Consider the following 12,212-nt stretch of genomic DNA (forward strand, 5'->3'; position numbering starts at 1 on the left):
AGAAATGGGTGAAAATTAAATTAAAAAATATAATAAATGAAAAGAAAAAAAACTTGAATGTTTTCTCAGTGTTCAAAGCCTAGATGACATTTTCCTTAGTCATCAGGTATTTTTGTTCTCAAGAGCAGTTTTTATTGTTTAGGAGCTGTAAATCTGAAATTCTGTAGCATGTGTTATTGAAAATATGTAAATAACATTTACTAAATAAAAAAAGGAGCAACGTGTGCAGTTTGGGCATCGCGCCAGCCTCTTCTTTTGCTTGTTTGATTGTTTGTTTGTCTGTTTGTTTTGGGAAGCTGTTTTAGTTATGTCATGTGAAACTTTTGCAGCCTCACACGTCAGTAGGATCCTGCACTGCGCAGAGGCGGCAGCAGCAGCAACAGCAGCTCCTGAACCAGAAGAAGAAACCGGCTGCACAACAACACAAGTGGACAACTTCCGATTAGAGAGATGGTAATATTAAAGACAAATAACTGAAAGTACACTAACGCTGGTGCAGAAAACTGCACTTTCATCTAGTGTCTCCTCTCTGTCTGCGCGGACGCTTGATAAATTGAACCGTGTCGACATGTAACGTGATACGCTGCATAAATGAAAACAAGCTAAAGCAAGTGAAGGCTAAATTTATGCTAATGAGTATTTCACACACAAAAAAAAAATCTTATGAAACTTCCTTTGCGAGTTACGCGAGAGTCATCTGTCTGATATAGATTTAAGTTTGCAAACGGGAAATAAATAAGTGAAAGTACTGAACCAAGTTAGGTTTAAATATAGTAACGCTTAAGCACCACGTAATATTTTTATTTGCAGTGCAGCGCGTGTCTCCCCGTTTGTGTCACGCGCGTAAATTTAAGTTTTGTAATTTAACAGTCACATTGGCTGTAATTAGAGATATGAAGAGAAGTGTTTTTTTTTTTTTAAACGTAAACGAGGATTCTTCTCCAGTGTCGTTTGTAATGCTGCTGATGTGTCCTCTGTTTGAACAGGTGTGGGCGGGGTCAGGTGTAAACATAAGCTCTGATTGGCCGAGACTGTACAGCAGGTGAAGAGTTTATAGAAGGCGCATAAAGCAGCAGGACAAGAATTTAAATGCAACCGGACCTAAAGTAGCATAAAAATTCTCAAGCCAATGAAGTAAATACGTCAAAGTAGAGTTGGTCAAATTATCTATTAGTCAATCAACAGAAAATTAAATCACCAATCATCCTGGTAATCTCTTTTAAGTTCATCATCTTAGTTATTTTTCAAGGAAAAATGTCTAGAGAATTCTGGTTTAATCTAACTAATCAACTTATCAACAAAGGTTGGCAGATTGTTGAAAATGAAATTAATTTATAGTTGGAGACCTACATCAGTGCTGTAATTCACACTTCAGTAACAGTTGCTTCCCACCAACTGGCAAACACTATTTTTATTTACTGTTCAAGAGTTATGCTGCTTGACGGGTGAATGACATATAACTTGAACTGACAATCATTAGAAATGACAAGGTCAAGTGAAATGGCACTCCTCTAAACTGGCCTGCCAGAATAGACAGGCCTCCTTTGACCTTGACTGTCATTGTGTAGTTGGCAGTTTTTCAGTAGTCTATAGTGTATTGCTTGGCAAAAGAACAATACTGTCTGAATCTAACAGAGTCCACAAATAAAATATTTCCTCATCAAAATGTATTTGTTGAAAATAATTGCTTCTTGCCTAATTGAGTGCTGCTGTTCTTCAGGCTCTGCTGGGTTCATTCCTGGTATTATGTGCCTGCAGTTTGGAGCTTTTCCATGTGGAAGCAACACAAGACACCCTGAGCACTCTGGATTCTTCTTTCTGTCAGTAAGTAGATCATAATGTTTCAGAGAGTTGTGATCATCATATAATGGGCACTGACAGGTAAACTGTACACAAAATGAACATGGCAAAGACAGAAGAGTCTGAACTGAAGCTTCCTTTACTCATTAAATGTTGTATTTAAGCACTTTAGGCCTATGGCAGTATTGGAACATTTTTAGATAAGTTGGCCATGTTTGTATCAGGCTGTGAGCCTGTTCACTTTGCCCTTGGTTACAGAGTGTTATATAAAATTGTACAATGAGTTTCAACTTTTGTCTCTCTTCAATAAAGTGGTGGACTAGAAGTGATCTATCCAGAGCTGGACATCGACGAATGCGTCATAATTCCAAAGGACCGGAAACTCAGAGAGAAAGTCAGCACAGTTTGGAAAGCTCCACAGATTTACTTCACGAGAGCAGACAAGGTAAGAGATGTCTGTGTGGGTGTGTCAGTGTTTTTATGCTGTTTATGCTTTTTCGGGGGTGTCAGAGTAATCAATGAATTAAAGTGGGCCTTTACAGTGCGGTGATTATATTTCAGACACAGTGGATTTTTAAATGAGAGAATGCTACTCTTTTTAAGTAGTAAATGTACTGTCACAGAACATATATTTTATATGTTCTAAGCTGATATCCATTGGTAAATCCGCACTTAAACACATTAAAGCTACATAATGCAGATTTTTAGTTTATAGTTTTTAATAGGAAATCTTTTTTTATCAGATTATTATTCCTCCAAATCTGTTAAACAGAAACATGTTTATTGTACCAGGTCTGAAATATGATAACAGGCTTTATGGGAATTTTTTTGACATTATGGTGTCTGTGAAAATTTGTCTTTATGTAATCAGTGTTATTTGACAAACACGCACATACTTATTTTTAACACTAGAGTGCAGTAATGGATAAAACAGACGGCATCTCAGCTTCCAACAGAACAGGCCATGGGTTACTGTCACAAGAAACAAAATGTTCAGAATATTTGGCAAAATAATAAGCATTAAAAACAATTTAGCAGTATTTAAAATTTCAGTCTGCTCTTAAGTTTTTGAGCATCTGTTCTGTTATCTGTATTATGTGTACTGAGTACCAGTTTACTGTAGTAATCTTTAACACCAGAGAGGGGTGCTAGTACCTCATACTCCTAAGCCACTCGATGAATGTGTTTAAACCACAGTCATGTTGTACTTGCACTCGTAGTTTATATCATTTCAAATGTCAGAGAACATAAATTGTAAAGTTTGTAGTGCTGTCACTGGCATCCTTAATTCAGTAACTAACAATAGCTCAGGTTTTGTTGATAAAAGCTCCAGTCACACTAGTGACGTTAATCAGTAAATCTCCATCCTCAGTTATGTATCAGCTGCAGTTATTAGAATGAACTGGAGCAGACAGAAAACAAAGCTGTTCATGCTTTAGAGAAATAAATCAAGTTCAAGAATTAAAAACACAAACAGTAACTCTCAAACAATGCAGAATAAGACACACTGATCATTAATTATAATTCATCTGTCAAAATGACTAGGCTGGAATCCAATGTAATGCATTGAAACTACTGTAAAAAGTTTGAGTGTAGTGTTAAAATTTTAGATACATTTGTTGTAAAAGATTTTAAAAATTGCAGTATCAGAATGTTATTAGCTGATGATAACTTAGGAACCCTGGAAATTGCTTGTAAAAGGGCATGACATTAACAGCACAGCCCTCTAAATACCTGTTATACCAAATAATCTGGAAAGAGAAACGAGTTTGAAAAATGGTTTGACAGAACATGAACAAGGGCTTGAATGTCATGTCGTATGTTCCTCTTTAAATACTTACTCTTGTCATGCCAGGCTTAAAATCATCACAGAGGTTCATTCACATGGTCTTTGTGGTACTCATTTATTAATTTATTAAGTGTATCATCCTCTGTGTGGTTTTATTGTTGAGCGACAGATTGAGAGAGATAAACTTCCCAGTCCACAGGACCCCTGCTGAAGTTGACAATGAAATTACATCAAGTGTACACCAAATCTTATATCTGTAAATTGAAAACTTAAATTGAAAGCCACCTCGATTTAGGAGCTAGTTTATGAATTCCAGAGCTAAGCAGTCTGGCTTGAACATGATCTATTGCCCTTCTCTTGCTCAAACTCCCTTTGATCTATGGTCGTATTATCTATAATGCTGTCTTACATGATTCTCTTTTATTGCCAGAATCAGTGCTAGACAGCAAAACAGATTACATGTTAGATTAAATCAATACAAACTTTATTTACTGGGCTTTGAAATGTAATTCTCCATTTCTCCTGACACTTAAGCAAACACGCACTATTGAAGGCTCAGATTGTTGCCTGTGGTTCTGTGGTTGGTCTGCTGGTCCACCACGCTTTCTGTCACTGTGCCATGCTGCCAGCGTTGCTGCTATTCTTTGCCACTCAGCTCTTGTACCCAGTAGCAGGAATACAGAATAGTGGCCGCTCAGGCTCAAATCCACCCACTGTAACACCCACTTCATTACTGGGACGGGATGCATGCCTGCTGAGTAATTGTAATGGAGCGCAACGGGCAGTAGTCCCATAAAAACGCCTCTAAATAGGTGCTCATGACCAAAAACAAAAGCAGAGGGTCACAGAAGCTGCAGATTTCTGTGGCCAAACTTCGGAGCAACGATACACCAATTGAACTTATGTGTTAGCAAAACATGGCATATGTGTAAATGAAGCATTTTTAGAGGTCCTAATTACACTGAGAAGCCTCAAGAACATCTACAGCTTGATTCAAGTAATAAATAAAGCTAGTACAAAGTGGTAATAAGGATTGAAAATTAAACATACCTGACCAGATTTTTTCATGGGAACATGAACTTTTGTTGACTTAACTTTATGAATATATTAATCTCTGAACTTTAAACGGAACAACAGCAGAAAGTGAAACTGTCTTCTGCTTCATTTCCTGTTGAAGAAGGTTTTGAAATACTGAGAAAAGTTTTTCACTTATAATGGATAAAGCTAGTGTTTTGTAGGGAACCAATAACACAGATGCGATTAGAATTTTGTAAATGTAAATGTTATATTCTCTCACACAGCATTTAAAAGGATTATGCCAAGGCAGATACAGTTTTTCCTTACTGTAGTCCTAATTGTAATATCGAAAATTACATAATTCAGTGACCTTATAATAAGTGGAAGTTAAGGTAAAAAAAAATGTCCCCAGTCTCAGTCTCACAGCCCTGATGGATTTTCTTGGTTGTGAGCTGAAGCATCAGTTAAGTTCAGTTTTATCAAGAAAAAGTGTCAAAACACTCAAAAAGCAGAAGAATCAACTTAATTTCATTCAGCTAAAATTCTCATATTTTACATATATATGTACAGTAGGAATGGCTCCTGACTCAGCCACATAGTAATGATGGCAATTATTATTTGACCTCTGGAAGGAAGACAGACTTAGATCAGGGAAGAAGCTTTCACCCTTGGAAGTGACATGCTCAGCAGATCTAACATGAAGTTTTCCAAACCAGCTCTTATGTTTGATCTACAGTGACACCTTGCTGTGTATAGTGTCTCTGAAGATTGATCTCAACAAAGATATATTCTCTGAAACAAGGAACCAAAGTTGTAATTGGACCCAACTAGACTCACAAGATAATATCCTGGCGCAGAACATTGTAAAATTTACCTTTTGGTAACATTCTGGTACCTCTATGAGAGATCTTTATTTATTCGTTTATGTTTTACGTCAGACTGCACCAATATAGTTTTTGATTATTAATAATTCAACAAAGAGTTAGATTCAGTTTGTTTTTGCCAAAAAAAGTTTGTCAAAAGAATGTATCAACACCTTGCTGTCTTTAAAATCTATAATCTTAGTGTGTCAGCATAGCATTATGTTTCCTGTAAGAGCCAAGATGCTATTAGTAAATTTTGTTTCACAGAAAGAGGAAGAGCTGCACAGAGTCTTGATGCTGATAGGCACTCCTTGGAAAACAAGCTGTGTCTGCAGAAAAAGAAAGGCTAAAAGAATAGTAAAAATTAGGAGGAATCCAAAAATAACCAGAGAACTCTGAGCTAGAAAGGATTAAGAAGCTCTGTGTATATTTGGCTACATGTCAGCTCATCCAGGTGATTTGGCACAGCCAAGGAGTGTCAAAGTTTTGCTTGCAAGACAGTTCTTTATGGTAAAGCAGATAGCGTGACTTTGCTATACGGCTCTTTTGAAATATATATGTGTGTGTGTCTAAGCTCACGTGTATTATTATTATTATTATTGTTATTATTGTTATTATTATTATTATTATTGTTGTTGTTGTTATTATTTATAATGTTCAGTCTAGTTCACTAAGCGTTCTCATCCAGCAAATTTAGCTATGCTGACACTGAGCCTCGGTGAGAGCTCGGGAAACAGTGTTTGATAAAGCTGGCTAGCTAGCTAACACCGTTATATAAAGAAAATGTCAATGTATCATGCAGCGAGAATGGATTAATGCAATGTCACCAGCTCATGATTATTGTGCTAGCTAGCAAGCTGATAACAGTATTACACTTTATAAATCCGATTTCAAAAAAACCATTAAGTTATCTGCTCTTTGTTCTAGAGCTGTGCCAGTGCTGAAGAGTCTTGTCTGATCTATCATGTATCTAAGTTTGATGCAAGCATGGTCATCGTCCCTCGGTGTGCTTGGTGTAAACAGCAAAGGCCACAGGAGCTATCTTTACCTCACAGTTACTCCAAAAGTGGAGACAGTTTTGGAGTTGTTGTTTTTTTTTTTTTTTTTTCAGTAAGGACCATAGCCACAGGGCACATTCTTAGACACGGGGGATTTCAAAGCCTTGTTTTTGGGTAGACATTTCTTGCATCTGGTGGATGGAATGAGGGTTTAAACCATTACTGCGATTAGAGCTGCCTCACTATGATCTCTTGAGCTTGCTTACTGCTGCTAATAGCTGTTTCCTCTCTATTTCCCTCTATCTTTTTCTTTTTCGCTTTCTCTCTCTCTGTGAATGATTTTTATGCTTTGCTAAAACATGTGGGGGCGTTGAGAGAGGATTTAAATGCAACGATCCCCCTCCTCTTTTTTTTTGGTGAATCTCAGCGTTCTTTTCTGCAAGCCTCTGATGACGACAGGGCAGCTTTAAGCCTGGCAGTGCCCACGGCAGGCTGCCGTCTCAGCGCTGCCCACTCTCCTCTGTGTTGGCATGCTGGAGAAAGCGAGGGTGGGGTTCCTCTCTAGCAGACCCTGTCATTCCTAGGAAAGCCTACATGTCCACCCATGCAGGATTCCTGATAGGTCTTCATGTTGGGGATGTGAGAACGCAAAGATAGGGATTTTATTTTCAGTAGGCGATGGTCTATTATTCAGCGGAGAGTCAAGGATGTATATTTAGATGAAGAGACAAGGCACTTCCTTGAGCCTTTAAATGACAGTGAGGGTCAACAAGTGAAACATGTACTGTAATATCCATCTAATTGCATATTCAGTGTCATCAGGTGGGTGTTTTTGGCTCTGCTGGATTAAATCAGTGTGTTTGGCTGAGATTCAGGGAGTTTATTTCCTTAGCTAATGTTCCCCTTTGTCATTATAACACCATGTTAAGCTGACCCGTGTCCCGCTCCATTCAGTCATTGCCCATTACTACACAGCACGTATGATTCATGCAAGCTTCTGAAGAGGAAAGACTTACAACCTTCTGCTACTAGTACGATTGATTATGCTTATTCAGTGGAATGAGGAGAAGCAATAACCCTCCAAAGCCAACATCTCACACAGAAGAATAATTTGCACCTTGTGAAGCATGTCTGTGGTGTGCAGACGACTACAGGTGCAAGCAAAACTATTCGTACAAACTGTAGCGCTCACCTGACACATTTATATCTAATAAGCAGGATTTTTTTTCCTCCCCTAATTCTCTCACCTCCTTTTCCTGTCTTCTTCTTCCCTCCACTCACCCATGCATTCACTTGTATACTGACGGTCTATTTTATTTTTTGAAGATACTGTTTTGTACCCTGTTTGTTGCAGTAGCATGGTATTCCTTCACCTTACATTTGGTCTAAGCGCGTAGGCAGCAACACTTTTACTCTGTGGCTGTGAGTAAAATATGATTTCAATTACCATGAAAATGTATTGTATTATCAATGGGAGGATAAGAACAGATTAAGGAAGCTCTGGGATGCTCTTACAGATGACAATGGTCAGGTTTCTATGCAAGCAGGAAAAATGGAGAAAATGATTTTCACCGTTTGACAAAAGCTCTGAGAAAAGGAGGTGGTTCAACACATAAAGCCAACACAGACCCTGATATGTTTAAGATAGGGACATTTGATTTGGTATGTAGGACCTTTTTTAGAACAATATTTTGACAGATCAACTTTTTTTTACTTACAGAAGTAACGAACGTTTAAGAATAAAAGCATCCATTGTTGGAAAAAATGTGCAAAAAGTTAAAATTTAGATCCAAATTTGTGAACAAGCTTCAGCACAGAGGCAATGGCAAACACTTGGAGAAGCAGCGGGTCTTTAATAAAAATACCACCTGAACCCGTGCCTCCTGATTATTATTCAGTATTCACACAGAAATTCTATCTCGTCGGTTCATATACATTGACGGCAAGATCTGTTCAAACAGAAGTTCATAATTTTCATGGGAAGTGCATCTGCTGCTGTGGATACTTAAACAAACATACAAGATTAAATTTCTATTTATATGAGCCACAGAAACCTAACATTTGCCAGGGAATCATTGTAAGATCTGGAGACGACTCGGTTGCACTTTGGCACAGTAAGAAACTCGTACATTTTCTTAATGTGATCTGTCCAGCATGTATGCAGCCTCATGACACCCAAAAATATCACCTGGAGAAAAAAAAAAATCAAGCTGTTCCGTGCAGTTCTCATTTTGTCCTCTTATCTTGTGGTGTTGTATGATCTGGAGAAAGCATTGGGCCAACAATTTCTGAATGTTAATATGCTTTTTTTTTTCATTAACTCCTTCCTTCTGTGATGAAGTTCAGGACAGAAATTGAACTTGAAACTTTAATTTGGATTTTTAGTTGTAGAATAGTTTATGGTAGATTCATAGAGTGTGAATATAGACACTTCTGAAACTGAGATAATTGACTTTTCTTTCTTTGACAGCCTCTTTTCTTTTAGAACTAAGTAATCACAAAGTTAAAAGTGATCATGTGAAGTTTACTTAAGACCCAGATGCTTGGCTTAGTGGCACGTTGCCCAAAATGTTTTGTGCTTCTCATTTGTGGTCCGGCATAGGGTTTAGTTACAGTTGTGTCCCAATCCTCTGATTCACCTTCTTTAAGAACAGCTTCAGGGCTGCTCATAATGCTTAACTCTCCATAATGCCATCCCCTTCATCTCCCCAGTGGTCTTATTGTCTTAACTCTGGATGGAGAGACAGTGTTAAGAAAAAACAGGTTAATACACATTTGGCACAGTGAAAGTAAAGTATCTTTTTAAAGATGCACTCTATTCAAGTTTTTTTTTCTGAGAATGTTTTTTTCATCAGATGTTTCCTGTTTCTCTCAACTTGTTTAGTTACCTTGTCAGTCTGTTTTATTGTTTTTTTAAGATAAATTACCAGCGATTCTTTTTTTTTCTTTTGACATTAAGAGGCTGCTAATGGTAACAGCAATCAGGTCCATTGATGTGTTGATTGATCTGAGAACAGGGGATGATACAACTGCCTTCCTTGTCATTTTCCTGATCCTGTAGTTTGGAAGCAGAGAAAATGTTATGCAAATGATTTGTTAATCCCTTTACATTATTTGTTCCATTTCTCCCTTTCGTTTTCACACTCAATTTCTAGCACAGCAAGCTGACAGGCGGACACCCTCAGATTGCTAATTCTTAAGATAGAAGAGAGAAAAAAAAGTCAGCCATCCATCACATTTAGAATATACTTACTTCAATTAATTAATTTGACTTGAATGATTTAGCTGAAAAATGCACAAATAGACCTTTAAAGCCCTTCAGGTACTTCACTTTAGAGACCTTAAACTTTAACCTCTTTCTCTTCCTTTATCTGTGTTTTCTTAAATGTTTTCACCAGCAGATTAACAGTCTCTCAAGAAAAACATTGACCTGCACAATTAAGGATATAATATCAGCATAAGCAGGATAAGACAGCTGAGTCTAAGCTGTGAGAGCAGTGGCACATGAAACTGTGACCAGTGTTTTTCTTTTTTTTTTCATAGTTTTGTTGTCCCCAAAGGTTGGTGTTAAAAATAATAAGAAAGAGGTGGGATGGTCTTAGATTCAAGAAGCTTAAAATGCAAAATCTCAAATAAGCCCAATTTTCTCTAGCCAATCGCATTGCATTTTGGTGGGTTTGTGTTGATCGTCTCAACTGACTCACATACCGCCCCTCCCCAAATAAAAACACTAGAGATTTACGTGGCTTTTCAAAAAATGTATCTAGACATTTATCCAGCTTAATCTTCTTAACATATTAAAGTGATTTGCTTTACCCTGAAGTGGCTGAAGCTGCAAGCTCACCGCCCCTCATGGCTCTAAGACCTGAGAGGCATTGTGGACATCTTCCGCTCTTGAAAAAGAGAGAGGTGGGCAGAAGTCAACCTGCTTCTCAGCTGTGGAGCTGTGGCTGTCCCCGCTGTGCGTCCATTTTATTTTTTGTTCTGTTATTAGTCCAACTGTTGCACTCAGTCAGTGTTCTTAGGCACATGGCTCTGCCAGCACTGCCCACACTGTGGTGTGGAGGTTTGGAGCTCTCAGCTTTTGAGCTGAACTGAAAGAGCTCTCTCACAGAGTAGGTGTTGGCAGGATGCTTTGTTTCTTTCTGTGAATGTCATGAGAGGTATGGATAATGAGAAAACTGAAGCACAGTGATGGCATGATTTATCTGGGTGCCAACTTTATGGCTGACTGCAGATTTGGGCATTTTCGGATAGATGATGCGCTTAACCTTTTCTTCAGATGCGACACAAATCTGAGAATCAGTAGTGACGGTTACAATGTGTTTTCCCTTAAAACACCACTTCACAGGCCGGGCAGCTAAAAGGTCTTGGTCAAACTCAAGTACTGCTAATGTCCTTTTTTGGCATAATGCTCTATGGATGCGCCTCGGGGCATTAATTTTGCCAGATCGCATCGGCAGAACTGTAGGCTTACACTTGGAGACATTCATTGTAACTGAAGCCTGAGTCCATTTATTGTCTTCATGGTATTTAGCTTAATGTCTGTCAAAGTTAAATCAGACACGATGGGATCAAAGTAAATGAGGCCGTGTTACAAGCCTAATTTATTTCATTTGGATAAGAGTTTAAAGAGTTGCCTCAAATATAAAGCTGTTAAACTTCAAAAATAACAGCATAGTGGGAAAAGATTCAATACTATGGCTAAGAAATCACATATTTAGTGTGTTTAGTTCCTTGTAGGGATGCAACTAATGATTACTTTCATAATCCATTAGCTTACCCATTAATTGCTTGAGTAATGGATTAATTGTTTTGTTTACAAAATATCAGAAAACAGTTAAGAGTGCCCCCCCCCCCCTCCCCATTTTGTGTGACCAACAATCACAAAATATTCTGATTACTATCACATAATATAAAGAAAAGCAACAAATCCTCACAGCTGAGAAGCTGGAGCTGGAGAAGCTTTGGCATTTTTGCTTGAAAACAAATAGTCATCAAAATAGTTTCTCAGTCATTTCTTGTTGATCAAATAATCAATCAATCGCTTCAGCTCTGGTTTCTTACATTAATGTCAATTATGTGCACTGATTTGATTCATCTGCTACATTTCATCTCAGTTTCTAAATTACATTCATCAGAAGAATGTGATTCCCTTGTGATCTACCTAAATAATGACAGTGGTTTACTATGAAACAAATGAACCAGATTAAAATGAGACAATGTGCAGTGTGCTTTGTTATTATCGATAATGTGCCTAACCTTAGAAGAAGAGATTTTGATTCTGCATAGCAAAGTTTGCAATATCTATATACATATAGTTTGCAGGAAATATATTTCCTGACAGTATAATTTTAATTTAGGCTTTTGACAGATGTGACTCTAACACTGTATGCAGTTAACAACTTGCTAACAAGAAAGCAGCAGCACTTGCTGTGATTTCTTACTCTTGGAGAGAACATACATCCCATGTGTCCTGCACTGTAATGATTTAGCAATGATTTGTTTCTGTTCATGTGGCCACTTAGCAGGATACCTGATGAAATTAAATTTAATGTTTTACTGTTTCTCTTCTCTTATTCAAGCTGGCAGGCACTTGACCTCTTGGTACTTGGAGGTAATGTCTGACAGGTGTTAAAATCATACACTGAGGCTGTCCATGCAAAATGCTGTTGAACGTAACACAGCTCCACACAGTCGAGCACTTCAAACAAACTATGAGTGGCTGCTTCTTTTCATATCACA

The 12,212-nt window shown here is 37.8% G+C and overlaps 1 protein-coding gene across 2 annotated transcripts in view; it reads left to right on the plus strand.

Annotated features, from left to right (window-relative positions):
- Window positions 1-351: 351 nt before the first annotated feature.
- Window positions 352-12,212, plus strand: part of LOC121184654 (phosphatidylethanolamine-binding protein 4) — a 50,873-nt gene continuing 39,012 nt past the window's right edge. For both annotated transcript variants that reach the window (XM_041042459.1, XM_041042458.1), the window contains exons 1-3: window positions 352-453; window positions 1,721-1,824; window positions 2,113-2,245. In XM_041042459.1, coding sequence (XP_040898393.1) covers window positions 451-453; window positions 1,721-1,824; window positions 2,113-2,245 — 240 coding nt within the window. In that variant the 5' untranslated portion in view covers window positions 352-450. The remainder of the gene's footprint in view (window positions 454-1,720; window positions 1,825-2,112; window positions 2,246-12,212) is intronic.

This window comes from Toxotes jaculatrix, chromosome 7 (assembly GCF_017976425.1).
Source record: "Toxotes jaculatrix isolate fToxJac2 chromosome 7, fToxJac2.pri, whole genome shotgun sequence".
Classification (NCBI taxonomy): domain Eukaryota; kingdom Metazoa; phylum Chordata; class Actinopteri; family Toxotidae; genus Toxotes; species Toxotes jaculatrix.